Genomic DNA, 20,280 nt, shown 5'->3' with positions numbered 1-20,280 from the left:
TTGTCTTGCCATATCTGGTGTCATGCAACTTGATTGTGATTTACTTTCACAAAGTAAAATAGGGAAGCTGATGAGGAGGGAAAACCATATCAGAAGTTCTGTTGGAATAATCTTTAAATTAAAATCCTTATGCCAAAGTCCCTTAATCTTAGCTAGATGCTTATTCCCATTCTAACTACCCATAGGAGATAAGCCTTGCAAGGCATACCAGGCATCAGGAGAGGCCACAGAAGAATGAATGGTGCTTGCTGCTGTAGCAGTTAATATTTAACTGGCTCCTGTACTGTATATGAAAGCAGATTATTCTAATAGAAAACTACCACACAAAACAAGTACAGAAGTCATGGATTTACTGTAAGATAACTGAGAAAAAGTGGAAATGGCTAAGGCCTAGAATCTAACTTTCAATTCTATGTTAGATACGTTGCCTGTTTGGTCAATACTGAGGAAGCATTTTTTCTTTGTTGGTGCTGTTAACCTTTTTGTCTTCTCTGGATTCAGGTATTCCTGGTTACTGTTATGCCTATGAAGTGCTTTCCTTTGGTTTAGAAATAAGATAATAAGTCAGATTTACTATGTATAGCTGCAGCTAAACTAGGCCCTGTCCAAAAAATTTAGGTAGGCCAAAATCCTTTTGGCTTTTCCTCACTTGCTACTGTGTGCTCTACAGTTGTATTTCCTGAGAGTGCGTGACAGCATAAAGTCAGTCCCTACTACAGTGGTGATACAGTTCTAGGTAGAATCAAGGAGTAAGCCTTAGGCTTCCAAAAACTCATCCACTAAAACTCAAATTTTATTTACAGGCTTGCAGAATTAAATAACATAACTGGCTTTTTAAACAAAGCTGTAGCTTGTGTTCATGGGCAGAATTAAAGTCGGTGGACTCATGTATTTGGTAAGGATTCAACGGTACTTCGTCCTTGATATACAAGATACTTGGGGTGTTAACAGTAGAGGATAAGAAACCTGTCATTCATACAACTGTTCTTTGTTTATGAACAGAATGCAGTCAAATCACTAAATACAGGCTTTGGTATAGCTGAGGTAAACTTCTTTGTTTAGTGACCTAATCTGAAATTCAAAAGGTTAAAAATTGTGTGTTAAACAATTCTGGAATTTATTTTCAGTGCCTAATAGCAGAAATTTTTTTCTCCTATTTTCACACAACTTCAAGTGTGATCGGCATTTTTATTTCTTCCAGATTTTATGACTGAGGGATTTACTTTTGAACTGACCTACTAATTTAGGAGGGTTAAACTTAAGCGATAGATCTGTAACAGAAATATGGCCGTTAACTGTAAAGCTTGTCCTTGTCAGTTATGCAACACTTTTTCACTTCTTAGAACCCTTCTTCTTAGGAGATTCCTAATTAGGTTCATAATTGGGCATTGGAGAAAGAGGGCAGTGAAAAGTATTATTATCAGTTGCTGCATGTTTGAAATAGCACTCGCAATAAAATGAAAGGGAAAGGACCAATGAATAGAAGATTCCTGAGAAGTGAACAAGGGAAGGAATAGCAAAAGAGTGTAAGTAAATGTGAAAAGGAATATTGTAGAGACACAAGTACAGCCTGTGGAAGTATTTCCTGAAGCACGGAAGAATTCAAGTTACAGTTTTGTTTCTGTACTGGTGTATGTCATCTTCAGGTATTCCCAAAGCTCAAATGCAGTTTGCCTGTAAGAATCCAGAATATTTCAGGGTGAATTCAGAAATAGACTGGTTAGGCATGATTTCCCTGCTCTAATTCTTGAGGTAGCAATACATAATTTACCAGGTCTGCTATGGGGTTTTTTTTAACTTCCAGTTATGAAGCAGCATAATGAAATTCATAGCAGTATGGAGTTGTTATCTTTGCTTGATGGCCTCAAATTAAAGCTTAAAATCTGCTACATGGAACAAGGCTGCTCATACCTAGTTGCCCTTTATCTTTCATTTTAAGTAGACCTTTAAAAATATTTCTACCGTAATCCATTCTTTACAATTCAGGAAGGTCTCCATTTTACAAAGTCATTCTTGGGAAATACAACCACAAAAGAATAAGCTTTCTTTGTACACTGGCTGAAATGAAAGCACTTGCCCTTGGGCCTTACTTGAAAATGTGCAGGTATGTGATGTAAATGCACAAGTGGTGTTTCTTTTCTCCTCATAAGTAAGTCAAGAAGCTTTAAATGTATCTAGAGCAAAGATCTCCTGTCTCCTATATGCAAAACTATGTGGTCTTAATTCTTAATTTAGAGAGTGTACGGCTTGCACATCCTGCTTTACTACTTGTGGTTCGTAAGAGGGATGGGAAAGGCTTAGCAGGTTATCCATCTGACTTTCTGATGTAGAGTTGAGTCTTATGCATAATACCAAGTGCCTTCTCTAGTTTACCTTTTAAGCAGCAAATAAATTAACTTACATTCTCTGGGGGCACAGTTCTCCCATGTAACAAAATTGCTGTAAAGCAAGCTTCTGCCATCTTAAACTCACCACAAGAATTGAGATACAAGGCTGAAATTAAAGCCTACAGGATTCAGGATGTGTACAGCATCTGTTGTGGTTTACAGCAAGCCCTGCTCCTGGTGTAATCCTCAAGATGGAAGATACAGGGCACCCATCTCATTAGGAGGGATCTCTGCTTTCCAATGATTGAATAGGAAAATCCTGCCACAACAGAAGCCCTTACAGAAAACCCAAAGGCTTGGTTAGAAGAAACACATGCAGTACTTCTAGTAAGGGATTGAAAATAAACATATACTAGTATTCTGCAGATCTGAGGATAGCCATCTGAAGGAAACTGCTAAGAGATGTATGGGAAAGTAATGTAGGTTGCATACTATATAGTGTCTGAGCCTGGGCCCGTGATGTAATTCTATCTGCAACTTCATTTTAGATTAAAATAGACAGCTTGATCTTACTACTCTGCATCTACCTGTTTCCATGCAGTACATTATTATATATTTCATAAATTATCATTATTCCTGCAATCCTTGACGCTATGTTGCACAGAAATTGGAGATTTTGTTAATTTTTTTCAATTTAAATTCATTAGCAGGTAAATAATGTTATTACTGAAGACTAGCTGAACAACCTGTCCATGCATAACTGAAGTCACTGTATTTTTGCACATGTGGAAGGATTTACTGGTGATGTGTAATGGTCTGCATAATTAGAGAATGCTTTGGCATAAATCCATCTCATCCATTCCTGAACAGTTCCCTTCTTGAAGGGCTTCTAATGCAGTTCTTTCAAAGTGCAAGGATAGTCAAGCCTGTCATGTTGCAAGAGGACAAGCTGAAGAAAATTTCCTTCAGCTTCTTTATTTCCATACACGTTACAGCACAAATAAATTCTGTTTCATTTGGTCATTATAGCTGTCTCTCCTACCTTCTTTCTAAATTCACACAGCTGATGAAAGCATTGCTGTTTGAGAGATTTCTCTTGGCATAAGTTACTGATGATAACTTTATTATCATTTTAATTTTACCAAATTCAGTTATTTGAATACAGACTGACATTTAAACAGAGTCTAAAGTGACTGATAACTTCCCAGCTTATTTGAAGTGTAGTGTTATGGAAGCTGGATTACTAAGAACCAAATAGAGGAAGCAAACGTGATGAAGTGACCGTGGAACATTTATGTATTCAGTAGGTCTTTCAAGCATAGGTCCAGGTAATGCCTCAAAGTCCTATTACATGAGTATTTCCTATTTATGTTAACAGATAATGTGAAGAGATTGCAACAAGAGAAACTTCAATTTATAAATTTACAAAAAATTTGTAAATAATGCTAATTAGCAATTGAGGGTATTTGGATTAGTTTAGTTTAACCAAATATTGCTGTATTGATGTTACAAACTTCAATGTAAATGTTGTGATTTTGTTGCATTGCTAGCAGAAATACTTCCCTAAATATCATCAAACAGCAGAGCAATTACCAAAACCAGTCATGGTGAATCCCTTTTAACTGTGTAAGACATGCAATTATTTGATTTTTCTCTAATAGGCTACATGTTAGAGATTAAAAATCTTTTTTGTATAAAACTTGTCTCGCATTATTTGGCCTCTTTGGTTTATGTGAGCATTTTTCATGTAGCATAAAATTGTCATAATATTTGGAAACTTTGCAAATTTTGGTTTGTTTTCCACTCTTACTAAATGAGATTTTATTTAGAAGCAATATAAAAATTACTATGATTTTAAAATTATTTTTATCCAACATTTGGCTGCCTGTAGCTAAAAAAGTCTGTTCTGTTATCAAGCTTTCCATAAACATTTTTCTTTTTGTAGATCACTGTGTCAGCTGTATCTGAGGAGAAGGTTATAGTTGAGTTGAACTATGAATATGTTTGTATGTATATTTTTTTCTTCTATCTTGCTTTTATGGACTTCAAAGGTGAATTGATTTCCCTGTCTGGATATTTCTGGATCAGGTGCTGCATGAGAACCTTGCATTTTCCAGGTTGCTGGTTATAGCTGGCTGTAGCCTGTGTAGCAGAGACAACTGCTGTTCTATGGAAACTAAAGGATGTTTAAAGTGTTTTTCATGCTCCAATGGGAACTGCAGAGCTGATCATCATTTCACAGCCTGCTGAATATTCTTTTCACAGGGTGTTTACTTGAGTGTGCACTTGTGCTTAACTAAAACCACTTGCTAGCGCTGACAAAAGAACAGAATTTGAGTAAGATGTGACAGTATGGACTGAATCTCTGGATTCAGCACCAGATATGTTCTGAGAATATACTGCATTCCCGTACACCAGACTACAATGACTGGAATTCCACTGCTTAACTTGTCTTTTTTAAGGTACCCTGCAAATGAAATGAAAACCCTGTTTTCATGAACCCTGTACAATGTTCAGGACCAGCAGGGTTACAATCCACACCAGCAGCAACTGGCACATTGCAGTTCAGTTTGGAATCCGTACAGTACTTAACTGATTCAATTGCACAGCCCATTGGTCTCTTTCCGTGCCTCCACTCATTTTCTTTGCTCACTGATGTTTGAATTTTGTAGGTGATGAGCTACCTAACCACGTGGTGTTCTTACTAGACTTTGATTTTGGAGTTTCTTCTGAGAACAGTTTTTAAGGCAAAATTGGGCACGTAGCTCAGTGGTAGCTAAATGCCCTGAATCTCAGCAGCACTGAGTGCATGCAGTTCTTGCTCTGGTAAACAGGGTTGCATGTACTTATGTCAGCAATGCATTTTTGCAGTATCTCAGCAAATGACAGCCATAGCTCAGCTTCCATGCTTCTACAGCACATAATGCCCTGACTAAAATCTGTGGAGGAGGGGATGGAAAAATCCAGTTGTCCTCTGTGTATGTTTTTAAGACGCTATTTAGTCTAGTGGTTAATACTGAAGCTAATGAGATGTGATTGTATATACTGAAGCAAGACTGTCCATATATTTGCATCCTTGTTTTACTCATACTGTACGTGGTTTCAGAGGCAAATACCAAGAATAAGGAAGAAATGTTGACTGTTGTACACAGCGTATACTGTGACTTTATTGCTTTACAGTCCATCACACTTGGTCAAAATTGCAGAAATAACATGCCACTTCAGTTGATCAAAGCGGAGGGACTGACACAAGGTGGAATTTCATCTTGTGTATGCTTGAGCTGCTGTTTTAACAACACAATACCATAAATAAGCACTCAGTGATGCAGCATAAGGATTCAGGGAAAGGAGGATGAGTTGCTGGCAGTACTCTCTCAATGACATTATCTAATCTAAGTCTATCTTAAAACCTTTCTACCATCCAAATAACAATGGAGGAAACAAAGTAGGTTGTGAGCCATAGTAATACTGGTCTTATCCAGATCGTCCCCCTTATTTTCTTACAGGAGGGAAATAAGAAAGCACTGTGTCTCCAACCTGAGAAAGCAGTTGATAAGATTGCTATTGCTACACTTGGGACATGGTTTGTTAGGGAGCCATCCTTACAATGAAGGTTAAAGGGTGAATCTTCATTGTAAGAAGACTTGATCACAGGCCTTACTCTTCAGCCAAAGAATGAAAACAGCCTGGACCATTAAAGCCAAAATTAAGGCTATGATCTAGTCAAGTGTACATTTAAAATAATTGTGAGGAAAAACAAAGGAGGTTGACTAAGGAGCAAGAAGTGACTGAACTCTATTTTAGTTGACTTATCTCAATTTGCCACTACCCATGATGTATGCAGAGAGAAACAGTAACAGCTTGGCAATGCTTACATCTTAATTGCACCGTATATATAAAAATCATGGAGTAAATGACTCTATTAGAAGCAAAAACTTAGCGTAGAAATTACTCGATTGTTCTCATGATACCTGCTCCCATTATGATTTTTCTAGTGTGTTTATAGATACTGCTAGCCATCCAGAAAGATGAAGTACTCTTATCTCTAAAATAAGGTTTTTGTTTCCTGATGCAAATGTATTTTCAAAGTTTTTGGAAACATATTGTCTGCAGATGAAATGGCAAGGGCATACAGGCATGTTTTCTTAATGTAACATCAGTTAACGCTAAATACTGTGGAGTTTGGCATCATAGCCATTATTCCACTTATGCTTGGTCTCAGTTGAAGAATTTACTTTATGAATTTATTTTATGCATCTCTTCTAAACCATAAATTAGGGTAGACCAAGGTGTCCTGCCTAATATTATTCAACTGATGCGAAGTTATCCATGTCACTGCACGTCAACTGTCTAAAGAACAGTGTTTAAACAGCAGTGCCATTAATTTCCCCAGCACTGTTAATCAGTAAGCACGTAGTAGAGCTCAGGCTAACAAATGCTTCTGTGCTAGTAACATGGTTCTGTGGCTTCATCTACATCAGCAGGTAGGGCTTCCAGTATAGCAGGTCTACAGAGCACATGAGACAGTGCTGAAAACTCAACATCCACGCTGTGTGTGTGTTTGAATTGTTCTCCAGACTAGCTCTTGTCTGTCCTGTCGGACTAAATACTTATTAATGGCTGGGGCATATTAGCTACTTTCTCAGACTTACTTTCTTCCGCCTCATCTTCATTTGAAAGGAATCCAGTTCATGAGCTTGAGAGCTGAGGACTTTTAAATAGAATATAGATCATAGCATAGCAAATGGCAGATGCAACAACTAACCTTTGTATAGTGCTCTCTAAAATGAACTCTGCACTTTGCTACTGCCAGGTTTGGTTGGTTGGCTCTGTTTTTTCCTTCTTCCTGACATACAGCCTATTTCCAGTCTAGTTTTTCTTCTGAGGTTGTTTTTTTTATTAAAAGGATTTGTGAAAAGACAACTGATGTAGCAGTTTTAGAAAACAGTTAAGCTAAGAGAATGGTGTCTGCTTTTATTTCTTCGAAGAAACTAGTTAGTTTATGGAGAAAGTTGTATCTTACCTTGCTAAGAGTTTCACATGTTACTTTTTAGCTGCGATTTGCCAAGCAAGCATGGATCCATGCTCTGTAAATAGAGGTGGCTGCCTTTGTTTCTGAAACCCAGTCTTCAGTCTGGAAGACAAAGGTGTCACTAGTGTCTTCTGAAATTAGATGATGATAGCCCTAGTTCACTAGATATAAGAGTTTACATGTAAAAGAGATTTTAAAATACCAGTATTTTCTAAAATCATATAATGGAGCTTTCAGGACAAACTGCCAGTGGACAGAACACTGAAGTACAAGGGAGAGTGCAGTGCAGGAATACCAGGTTTCATGAGCAAGATGCCAATTATTTGATTTTGGGTTTGTTATTGTTGTCTGTTTAAACTTTTTTTTGTTCACATCGTGACTTCTAGTGCTGCTTGAGCTTTCTAGAACAAATAGGAAATATTTAACTTGCTTTAATGTCAGTTCAGAATTGCTAGAGAAAATATATTTCCTGATTAATGGCTGGTGAAATCAGTCTTCTACACGCTAGCCTCTGTATTTGTCAAATTTCTAAACTTGCATTATAGAAATATGCATTATTTCTTGAAAGGAAGCCACACCAGGTCATTCTGTTACTATTTCTCCAAAGAAACAAGGTGCCTGTTAAGAGGCACCGCGCACAGTGACATCGTTACAGACGGGGACAGGCTGGAGGTGGGCACCCGCTGAGACCGCTTCATCGCGCTTCAGGGCTTGAAGGGCGGGAAAACGGGAGTTCGCCCCTTCCCCTCAGCCCGGCGGCTTCCAGCCCCCCCGGCCCCAGGCCGCCCCCGCTCACCGCGCTCGGCTGCTGGGGCTGCCGCGCCGCCTCCCTCACGCCGGCTGCCGGCCGGGGGAGGGAAATGGCGCCAAGACCGCCGGCGCGCGGCAGCCCCGAGACGCCTCCTGGCGCCGGCAGGGGGAGCCGGCGGCCCCGCCAGGCCGCGCCGCGCTGGCCCCCGGCCCCGCCCCGCCCCAACTCCCGGCGGCGGCGGCGGCGGCGGCGTGGGCAGGCCGGGCGCAGGCGGGAGGAGGGGCGCCCGCCCGCCCGCTCTCTCCGCCCCCGCCGCACGGCCCGGCTGAGGCGCTCTGCCCACAGACCTCGCGGAGCGCCGCCGTCCGTGCCCAGCCCCGGGTGCTGCCGCCCTAGCCCCGCTGCCGCCGCGGCCCTCCTGTTTCGCACACATGGAAGACTACCACAAGCCTGACCAGCAGACGCTGCAGGCCCTGAAGGACACGGCCAACCGGCTCCGCATCAGCTCCATCAAAGCCACGACCGCGGCCGGCTCCGGGTGAGTGAGGCGGTGGGCTGCGCCGCGGCCGCGCACCGGCGCCGCCGTGCGCCCGCCCCTCCGGCCAGCCGCGCGCCCGCACCCCGCATCTGTTGGGCGGCGGGGCCGAGGCGCGGTGGCGCTGGGAGGGGTAGGGCCGGGCCGCCCCGTTACTGGCTGCCCGGGGGCACACCGGCGGCTCCCGAAGGCAGAGCACCCCCCCCGCCGCAGCCATGTGCGGGACCCCGAGCGGGCGGCGGTGCCGGGGCCCGCCCGTGTCCCCCGCGGCTGTGCCCGGGGGCTGAGGCGGCCGCGGGGCGGGACGTGCGGCCGCGGGGATGGGGAGTCCGGGCGGGGAGGGGACACCGCAGCGGTCACGGCCGCATCCCCGGGACACCCCCCCCCCCCCCCCGCCCGGCACGTCGGGGGCTCGGGGTGAGGCCGAGCGATGTGCAGGTGCTCCGTCGGGAAATGGCGGCCGCGGGCGAGGTGCGGGGCTCCCGCGGCCCGGCCCGGCCCGGCCCAGCCCGGGGGCTGCAGCCTTCTGGCCGGCCCGGCGGGTGTTGTGACTGCGGAGAGCGGCCGGGAATGCTAAGTTGATGCAGGACTGAGAACCAAAGAATTTGTGCCCGAGGCGCAAGCCGTTTCTTTTTCATTTCGTGCCCGTCAGTTGGAACTAATTCTGCACAGAATTTCAAGTGAGCCCAAGCGGGATTATCTGTGAAATGCCCGCGGTCTCAAATGGGCAGTTTATTCAGGCCTCTGGACAGGATTTAGCGTAGGCTCTGATGTGTGCAGATTCCAGGGTTATCCTTCCTTTGATCGTGCTTTACCTATGGAAAAAAATCTCTGCAGACAATCCACTTTTATTCACGTAAAATTAAAGCTATTTTTTCTGCTTGTATAATGTATTTCTGTGTTTCCATAGAGTACTGCCTTTTTTTTCTTTCTTTTTTTTTTTTTTAATACCCATCTTGTTTCAATTTCCTCCTTTGGACCTCTTTGAAACTGGCCATGGTTTTCAAAAAAAAAATCAACCGAACAAACCAACCTTGAAGGAATCCTTTGGATGCTGGGGTTTGTGTGGAGAAGAGTGGTGTGTAAAATATTTTAAAGCTGCTTCTCTGACTTGCCTTAGGCTTTCCACGCTGTGTCTGGCATGGGCTGCCTCACATGGCTCTTTCTCAAAGCATACAGAAACTGAACTTTACTCATACCTTTTGCATACAGCAAATGAAAATGCTGCCTTGGTTCTTCCTGTAAAATGGAGCGTTGGGACACAGGGAATTTCTCAGCTAGCCATAGGAGTGGTTTTTACAAAGCCATGGCTTGTTTGGTCCAGTCTGGAGAGCGAAGTACAGGTTACCTAACAACTGCTCTTTTAATTCTTCATCTGTTTCAAAGCCATAATATACAGGCAGTATTACACAAGCCAAGCCTGTGTGAAATTGTAAGAAAAATTGTGCTAAACCTTCTTAGCAGAGCTTGATCTTCGGTCTTGAGCTTCTAGGGTGCATTTTAAGCAGGGCACACAGATGTATAGTATTGGTTGTTTTATCTACAGATAAAACTATGTCTCTGTTTTGTCTGATGTGCTGTTAAAGAGCAAGGATCTTGCTGCAGCCTTTGCTTATTTTCTGTGGTCCATGAAGTTCAATAGTAAAGTCATTCTCCCCATGCCGATGAAGAAACAGTAAAAACAGTTTTACTCAAGCTTTTTATTCCTGGCTCATCTGTGCTACAATACTGAGTACTTCTTGCACAAAGGTGTTTCATTAATCACTCCAGCTTAACCTAGCACTAGAGTTGTGTAGTCTGAAATTATTACACAACATGATAATGAGCAGATTATGAAAGATGCGCTCTGGAGGGAAGATTCTGTTGAGAAGCCATACATTTTCTTTCTTAATAAGATTCGGTTGCTAAGATGATGTTGTAGTAATGTGCCTAAAAGAAAAAGACGTTCACAGTCTTTCGCGGTGTTAGGCAAATCACATACATTTCTAACACAGCTACGCTTTATGAATGTGTTTTCCAAAGCCTGAATGAGACAGTAAGCTTTGCCTGAATTGCTGGTATCCACCAAGAATGTAGAAGGATGTTTGAATGCAAGTTAAATTTAAATAGAAGCTTACAGTTAGTTAAAAAATTTGTCATGCTTGCACTGATGTTAAGGAAATTTGGGGTTGTTAAAGGTGTAGTATGTAAAACTGAAGGAAATACTTGCAATAAAAGCACTTCAGACAAAAGAGGACCTGCCAGCTACTTTCAATGAAGTAATTTCTGTAAACTTGCATATATTGCAACACAAGTGGTTTCATGACAGATCTGATACATCAGTTCTTGCAGTCTTTACTTGTACTAACTTTTGTTGAAGAAAGCTACGGCCTTTTTCTGGACAAGAGCTAAAAGAGCAGGCAGTCTGATCCTCGATGCTCAAACATATCGCTTTGAGTACTTTACCAGCTGTAGTGGAAAAATTCAGTGAATTGGAACAAGATTTTGTGCTTAAAATGCCTTAGGGGAGGGAAAAAAAAGTTAGTTGTCAAGATTGAACATACTTGCTTTTGGACGTGGAAGAAGTTTTTCTTCTAGATAAGTAGTGCAGACGTTTTAATCAAAACTGGTAGTCTGTTTTGTAGCTAATGATAAATTTCTGCAGTTTTGAAACAGTGCCAGGCTTCCTAGAATTAGATGGTTAAATTCTTAAAAGTGGAACTTGCAAGAGTTTCTTAAGAGGCAGTTTCATAACGTGTGGTATGATCACATTTTGCACATTTTTGTTTTCCTTCAATTTTTTTAGCTCTTTTCTTTCATTCAGTATTCCATTTTAACATTTCACCACTATTCTTTTTAGCTGAAATGTGTAGATATGTGTAGATGGAGCTAACATAAAATGATGCAGAGTAGTTAAAAGAAAACTCTTAACTACATTGGAGTAATTATTTTACTCTTGATTTGTGTGGATCCAGGGTTAGAGTATTCTAATATACTTTGTTTTGCCTTTTCTTACTAAAAGGCTATATTTGAAGGTTAAGGCAGTTCATCGGTAGAAGCTATCTGGCAGAGAAGCATGTTAATGGACCACCACTGCAAAGTTCTAGGTTGTTTGTCAATCAGGAGCTCAGCATGGAAGATTGTGTGCAAGTAGTGGCAGTGACTTTCCTTCTACGAGTAATCCAAATACACTTTCCTAGGATTAACAAGGAATTCTTTCAACAGAACTTAATAGAAAAGTGTGAGCTGATAGAAGACCAGTAGTTGTAGCCTTAATAAGATGACTGTATTTAAAGAAAATTGTGTAGTTGATTTTTCAGTGATTTCTGGTATCTGATATGTAGTTAAATTTTGGTTATGTTAGTAGGAGATCATTCAATTAACCTGCAGTTTTAATAAAAATATTTTTTTCCCTAATTTTCAAGTAATTTATTAAATTTTTCTACCTTTTTTTTTATTTCCACATGCTACCATTTTAGGTTGTTTTAAACTTTTTTTACCAAGACCAGGAGTTCATAGAAGTATGGTTAAGTATAAAGTTAATGAAATTAAAGGAATGAAAGCTTTAAACAAGCATGTAAGGCTTATTGATTAACTCAGATTTATAAATATTTACTAATATGTTTGAACCATGGTTTAAAGCTAATTCTTTTGGTTCCCTGTGTGTGAGTACTTACAAAGGGATGGACACTAACCGTAATTGATATTTTGCTAGTGTTTTGCATGTTTTTATTCTCTTATTGCAGCACTGTTGGGGATGTTGGGAGGGAAGGTTTATTACTACCAGAAGAGAATATTTTGATTAGTTCTAGTGAAGGTGGTGTCTAATCCTAACATGCATGGTAAATGTACATGTGGGAGACGAAATGTGACACTTTCATAGTAAGTTTGTCCTGTTTTACAAGTAGGGTCAAATATTTTATAAGAGTATTGTTTTAAAGATGAAAAATAAACATTTGTAGAAGAGAAGGTGAGATGAGACTGCAGGTTATTTTCAAAGCTGGTGAAGATTTCTGTAGCCATAACCTTTTTACCGTTCATTATTCACTTTCCTATACTTCAGTAGCAACCACTGATACCAAGAATTATCCTGTTTATACCAGTAACTCTGGAAAATGCTACTTTCCACACTCAGTAAAGGTTTTTAAAGAGCCTCCTTACCCCTTTTAAGCTTTATCACAAGTGAAAAGCCAAGGCTGATATACTCAAGTGGTCAGGTGGTGCCATCCCTTCAAGATGCATAAGAACTACAGTGATTGTTATTTAAATGACAGTAATATAGATGAATAAAAGTAATTTTATGCCATTCTATTACACTTCAAACAAATTATGTACCTTGTCTTGGAATAACTCAGTATTTGCCACTTGTAAATAACCCTTTTTGTGCAAATTTATATTTGCTTGTCTAGTTTCAGTAGAAGATGAAATACAAAAATTGTACTATTTAATGCCCTCTTTAGAAATCAGAATTCTAGTTCTGTCTGTTCTAGCATAGTAGAATAAAATGGTACCTATGTTATACAATTGTAAACATTCCAGAACTTTCTGCAGAAGTTAATCTTGCATTACCAATCCCTGCCTGTGCAGTGGGGCCTGAACAAGTTATGATGCCATGCTTTTAATTCCTTCACTCAGTGCGTGGCTAAAGTACTGTGGAAGGCTGTCTTCGCTTCCTCTGCATCAGTGTGAATTTCCACTGTCAGCTAAATTAGTAGAGTATGATTTCAGGTACGGATCGTACTCCTTCCAGTGCTTCATAGTCACCGATTAGGGTGGTGTTCCTTCACATGAAGAACAGAGAGCTCTAAAAGATGTGTCCTTAAGCTGTCACCAGGGTCTATTTTTTAAGGTCCACTTCAACTAGATAAGAAGGCTTCCTTTGTCTCAAAGTACAACTGATTGGCACTGGGGTAATGGTAGATGGGATGGGTTATCAAAAACACTTTAAGAGTGTATTTTAATGCTGAGGAGTAGCAGGCTGGTAAAGTGATATTTTAAAGATGCAGTCCTGAGCAAACAATGATGAGAAGTGATAATCTTGGGTCTGTCTTGACTTGTAGCCACCCTACATCATGTTGCAGTGCAGCAGAGATTATGTCTGTGCTGTTTTTCCATACCATGAGGTACAAAGTGCAAGATCCCAGAAACGCCAGCAACGACCGGTTTGTTCTTTCAAAGGTAAAATAACTTTTACGCTATACTGTTGCAGTCTGCTGGTAAAGAGTTGTCTGTCTGTAAATTATATAGACTTGTCTTCATACTTACTTGTGCTTGCAACTACACAGAAGTCTATTGGAAATATTTGAGAGCTTGGAATTTGTCTACTTCAGAAAGACAAATAAATACTGGGTTAAGTTGTAGCATAACTCAAAAATACACACTCAGTATAATGTGTCTTGGTAAGTCTTAACTTCACTTTGTTAAATTGTTTTAATATTAAATAATAAATATATTGTCTATAAAATTTATCAAGAAATATTAACATCTGTTTTATTTTGGCATAACCGACTTTCTACTGAGTGAGTTGCGGTTAGCTTTTGTGCTCTACTTGTTAAATGCAGCCATGCTGTTACGCCTGCAGTCATGTCACAATGTGCACTAATTACTGTCAGCTTTTCAGGGAGCATTATATGAAATAGTTATGGTAGGTTAGTGAGCAATTTGCATTCCTACTGTGCCAGTATGATATTAAAGTCAATGCTACTTCTGAAACTGTTGTGGTTCAAAAAACACATAAAACCACAGTCTGGACTGGCCATTAGCGTTTCTATCCCCTTTTGCATTATGCCCTTGCAAATCACAGGGACATTTCAATCATATGACATAAAGGCAGTTGAGGGGCCTTCAGAAAACTTAATCATGTAAAAAATGGCAGATGAAGTACTCCAGTGAGGCGTTCCATCTTTGAGTCTGAGTTCCTCACGTGGTTGCTTACAGTAGTGCTGCATAGCTGATGGTGTATATCCTTGCATCGGTTATTATAACTGTTGGCACCTCTGACTGCCGTTCTGAAATAAGTGATTGGATGAGAAGCAAGGAGCTAATGCTGAGGTGGTAAAGTAACGAGAGAGTCACTTCTTCGTGTTTGCTTTGGTGCACTCTAATTAATCAGGGTTTCTGTCTGGAGTTGCTAAATGGCTTCAAATCTCTGCATGCTTTTTTGACTCCTAATGACTCCGTGGGTGAATGATGGCTACTACGTTGCAGTTGTCCACTTGGACGTGGCTGCAAGAATCTGAGTGTATAAAGCTTAAAATTTTGCCTGTTGTCACTCACTGCATCTTACCTTGAATACATATGTATTGAATGGGGTAACACTTGCTCATCCGTTTACTGGTTTAGTGAACAGTGCTCTGTTCTTGAAACTGGTACCTAAACAAATTGAATCGTTTATTTGGATACCAAAACTACTTTTTGGAATTGGACCTGCATGGCTGAGAGAGACCTTCTTGCTCTTCGGTGTTGATTTTCTCAAGGACATCCTAAATAGCCCTCCAGAGTGCTGCATTCTTTCTGTCTTAACTGTACTCAGCTGTCTGGGGTACTATAAGCAGGGGCACGGGGGACTTGGAAACAAGCGTCAATGTGAATGTTGCATGTTCGGGGCCTGCTTAGAGGACATAAGAACCTGATTCCAGGGTTTGTCAGCTTTGTAGAATTTTGTCTTGATACTAGCATATTGTGAAACCTGTGCTTTGCTTAAGATTTATGTTTCTCTCTAGGGTCATGCAGCACCAATTTTATATTCTGTTTGGGCAGAAGCTGGTTTTCTACAAGAAGCAGAATTACTGAACTTGAGGAAAATTGATTCTGTCCTAGAAGGACACCCAGTACCAGTGAGTGTTCATAACCTTTGATATAAAATGTTGTTTTCTGTAAAACAGGAAGTGTATGTATTTTGCAGCAATTTGTGTTTGCCAGCTACAGTACAGGAAAGATACAGACTTATAAGAAGGTTGATGACACTTACATTATATATAAGGCTTCACAACTGGATCAGTCTCTGTGTTTGAGCATGTAAAAATTAACTTTATAGCTGTTGTAAAGTTCCCCTACAGTCCTGTATGTCAATGTTTTTAATTTAAAAAAAAGCTTTATATAAAGTTCCAGCATGGCTTTTCTCATCGTTAAGAAGCTTTGAGGTATTTCATAAGTTTATATCCAGTTTGGTCACCTCATTGGTCTTTCCGTTCCCAGGCAGTTGTTTCAGTTGATTCTTTTTTACACAAAATCATCAGTTCTTAACAGTTGCCATCCAAGGCATAGCTGAGAAATTCCTGGGCCATAGGTATCATTGCCTTCAGAGAGCCTAGTTAGCTTGTGACATGGATCGTCAAGGTACACACATTGCAGGGAAAGGAGGAGAACAGGGCAAGATTTGGAGGGACTTGCACTATATTGTTATAGCCGACAAGCTGAATTTTGATGTATGTTGAACCATTTTCTAGCACTGGAATGTGGTTCCTCTATTTCTTAACTGTAAAATAATTGTTGCTCTTTTGTTCTCAGAGGCAAGCATTCACTGATGTGGCTACTGGATCCCTTGGTCAGGGTCTTGGTGCTGCATGTGGAATGGCATACACTGGCAAGTTCTTTGACAGAGCCAGGTAATTCCATCTTCATATTTCATGATTATAGGCATTCAATAGGAATATTCTGTGAAAAGAAATTGTATTGTTATCTCAATCAGGAAAAAAAACCCAAACCTCTTTTATTCTGGTCTCCATTCCCAAGTCTAATTTCAAATTCAGGTTTTTCATGATAGATTACTAGCCTGATAATTACAAAGTCATTGCTAGTGAAACTACCGATGGTTTAAAGATTAGCAAGAATTAGTGCATATGCATGTTCCTTTTGTAACTGACAGCATTGCAAGGTGATGTCCCTGAACAGAGAAAACAGTAAGTCGTTAGAGCAGCTTCTTAACTTCCAGAGAGTAATAGCCAGTGTGAGACTGGTATGTATCCACTCGGAAGAAAGATGCAAACTAGAGATGTGTCTGTTCAAAGTCAGATGACAAATGATGGAGAACATGTATCTAGATAAGGAACTATTATGGTCAATAATAGAGCCATTGAATCATAAAGTAGGGTTTCAAATTGTTATCAGAAAGGCACTCAACTCCATAGAGACAAAAATGACTGCTTCTGCCATTTGTTTTGTGCACAGGAAAAGTAGATGTCTGAAGGCAAATCTGTATGAGGAGGAAAAATAGCCTGATGTAGTTGATATATTTTATGTGACAGTTCTAGTACATTCGAGCATAGGCTGCCCAGTTAATGTGTCCTACACTTCACTAACTTGAAATCATTTCTGTAAAAGATGACTTGGTGATTTTAATTGAGTTTAGCAGATGCTACGTGTGGAAAAAATCTAACCAGTGCTTACATGACGGAAGAAAAAGGTGGTCTTGCATGCAATACTGGGGAGCAGCTTATGTGGAAGGAGTTCAGATTTAGCTGTAGGCAGGTGGGATTCAGATCAGAAGTCTCTTATAGCTTAATGTCTAGTAAAAAAAAATCACTAACAGCCATCTTGATTATTTTCTTTTAAAATTATTATTTGAAGGCTAATATACAGTTATTTTAAAATTTTAATACATAATGAACATTTACAAAGCTTTGTCATCCAAAAAAAAAAGAGAATGGTAATAAAAGAAAAATACAGCAGCTGAGTTCTACAGAGGTCAGGCAGTACTCCTGCTATCTGAATTTTACCTAAATACAAAGCTTCAGTATTTGGAGAAATAGTCTACAAAGTCCTATCGTGCTGGTTATCCTTTTTCCTGAATTCTGGATTTGGTTATGTAACATGTTTTAATCCATACTTGAGTTCATCCACAATTTATAGTTTCCTGAAATTAAATTATTGTTCATCCTTCCAGAGAGTATATGGTAGGAATGAGGAAGCAGACGGTAACCTTTCATGTATTGTTAGTGATCTTGCTGAGTCACAGTGACAGTGTTTAATGGGCCTGTTCATTCAAGCCTTGCAATAGGAGGCTTAAGGTCTGATTTTTTTGAGACAAAGGTTTGAAAAGGAGTACAGTATTTCTCATCTGGTTTTTTTTTTTTTTTTTTATGTGTAACAGCTCAAAAGTATTTTAATTTGTCTCATGTCACATACAGTTATCTGAGGTGAATGCATTCAGCAATGGGGGTTGAGTTTGGGATAGGAAAAGCAGTGAATTCTAACTGTGAATTGTTGGGGGGAGTTTGTTCTTGATTTAATTGTGTTTACACATTAATTTTATTTTACTTTATTGATTTCTTCTTGTAGCTATCGAGTGTATTGTCTGCTAGGAGATGGAGAGCTATCTGAAGGCTCTGTTTGGGAGGCAATGGCCTTTGCTGGGTTTTACAAGCTAGATAATCTTGTTGCTATATTTGATGTTAACCGTCTTGGACAAAGTGACCCTGCCCCTCTGCAGCATCATGTTGAAATTTACCAGAAACGCTGTGAAGCCTTTGGGTACGTGATTGGACAAGTTCATTCTAGTCTCTCATTTGAAACTGTATGTTTTATTTGCTTTTCAGAATTTTTCAAATGAACTTTTAGCTCTAAAGGATACCATCACCAAGAAAGATGGTCTTTCATAATGCCTGATATTGGTCGTCTTTGTTGGTACAGCAGGAAGATTTAAAGTGGCAGAATTTTTTGTTTAAAGGAAAAATAAAAGGACTGCTTACTCAGATAAATTTCTTAGAGGATCTTAAAGCAGTTTTTATCACATTAAATACAGATTTTTAACTGTGTGACCAAATGTACTGTCATAGCAAGCAGATCAGAAAAAAAGGCATGGAAACGGCTACTTGTACAAGAATTATGTATTGGCTTTCAGTTAGTTTAGAAATGTATATTTCTATGTAGATGCAGAAATCCTTGATAAAGAACTGACAGATACAATAGCAGCCATGCAAATTGTGCTGGAGCATTTTTATGTTTTAATCAGCTGTGATTGTCAATTTTTTAACTGATTTCTGGATGTCTGATTTCCTCTTGTAATTAGAAAAGGCTATTAATCTGAAGAAATGTAGGATAACTCGGTTATCTGTAGGCTGAGAATTTTGCTAGCAGTTGTTAATTCCTCTGTGAGTCATTTTGCATTATAAAAAAGGGACTGATATTTTAGTATATCAAATGAATGCTAGTTCATGTTTCTGGCATACTTTGGGTCTTTTAAAAAGACACTGCATTGGAATGAAGTTAGTATTCGTTATTGTTATTGCTAACTACCAGAGAGTGTCACATGCTAAAACCCTTTGGAAACAGTTGATCTGTTTGTGTTCTTAGCTGGCATGCTATCATCGTTGATGGACACAGTGTGGAGGAACTTTGCAAAGCCTTTGGCCAGGCCAAACATCAGCCAACAGCTATCATTGCAAAGACTTTTAAAGGCAAAGGCATATCAGGTAATAAAACATCTATTCCTTTGCATACACATATGTATATAAATAGTATGTACATAGTGCTGCAATAAAGGTGCAGTCATTAAAAAATACAGAAGTTTAACATTTCATTTGGCATCCTGTCAGCTTTTTGCCTTGATCGTACTACCACACAGTCTGAAAACTCAGTTTCACCCTATATTTTTTTCCTTTGTGGCCTTTTCTTATGGCGGATGTTAAATTGATGCTTCATAGGAAGCAGGCAAAGATGTGGCTCTCGGTTCTTCACATTATCCAGCCATGTGCGGTTCTGTGTTGACTGGGCTTTTACAGATCCCCACTTGTAGAGTAGAATTTCCTCTGCTGTCAGCTGTGCTTGAGTTGTTACTCTTTTAAAAGTCTTTTCCAGCCTGGAAGATGGCCGGGGGGTGGGGGGGTGGCGGGGTGGGGTATTGGACCATATGGCTTTGTCTTGAAAATTGCCCTAGCAAAAGAGGGCCACCTTGTTGGCTTGCTGTTGATCCCTAGACTCACAGAGACTATGCTGAGAAGGGAGTGACTTTGTCATAAAAACTCCCTGCTCCTTGAGTTGCAAATAACTGGGTCTGCTTATTACCAGCCAGGCAGTATGCACACACAGAAAACGAGGAATTACTGCATTTACAGTTTTGACGAAGCTGCATGAGGTGTGGTACATAAGCTACCTGGTAACACTACAGGTTATTTCATATGATCTGATGTGGAAGTCACTGAGATACAGGATACAGTAATCCATAGAAATGATTTCATAGGTTAGCAGCTGTTTGAATTTTGGAGTTCATGATGCCTCTTTAAGATCCTTTTGAAGTTTTCACATGGTGTGAAACTTACCTAGTTGTCTAGGGGACAGATGTGCACCAACACATGCAATAGCATGCAGAAAGTCTTTCAAACTCTTTATACTTCCCAGCAGCATTAGTGCTAAGAAAATTATTTTGGTTCTTGCAAGTGAGATGTGTGCTAGCTACTGAGCGTTCTATGGATTACATTCTGTGTATCTATTCTGTGGATACAGTGCATATTCAGCGTGTCCAGGGTTGCCATGATTCTGTTCAGCTCCAGTTTATTAGAGGCACTCTGCTAATTTATCTTTCTGACCACATAAATATTAATAACAGGAGTGAATATCTTCATTCCTTTTCATTGAGTAAGCAAGCAAGATTCATTCTTCTTAGTGACTTACTCAGTGAAAAACAGCATATCAGCCAGAGAGGTGATTTTGCTGTTAG

The 20,280-nt window shown here is 40.0% G+C and overlaps 1 protein-coding gene across 1 annotated transcript in view; it reads left to right on the top strand.

Moving 5' to 3' along the window:
- The first annotated feature begins 8,382 nt into the window (after positions 1–8,382).
- Positions 8,383–20,280, top strand: part of TKT (transketolase) — a 28,192-nt gene continuing 16,294 nt past the window's right edge. The window contains exons 1-6 of the mRNA XM_037382434.1: positions 8,383–8,648; positions 13,685–13,802; positions 15,347–15,460; positions 16,134–16,231; positions 17,904–18,095; positions 18,918–19,036. Coding sequence (XP_037238331.1) covers positions 8,542–8,648; positions 13,685–13,802; positions 15,347–15,460; positions 16,134–16,231; positions 17,904–18,095; positions 18,918–19,036 — 748 coding nt within the window. The 5' untranslated portion in view covers positions 8,383–8,541. The remainder of the gene's footprint in view (positions 8,649–13,684; positions 13,803–15,346; positions 15,461–16,133; positions 16,232–17,903; positions 18,096–18,917; positions 19,037–20,280) is intronic.

This window comes from Falco rusticolus, chromosome 4 (genome assembly GCF_015220075.1).
Source record: "Falco rusticolus isolate bFalRus1 chromosome 4, bFalRus1.pri, whole genome shotgun sequence".
NCBI classification, from domain to species: Eukaryota; Metazoa; Chordata; class Aves; order Falconiformes; family Falconidae; genus Falco; species Falco rusticolus.
The sequence above is the reverse complement of the archived record's forward strand: the minus strand, read 5'-3'. Positions and strand labels throughout refer to the sequence as shown.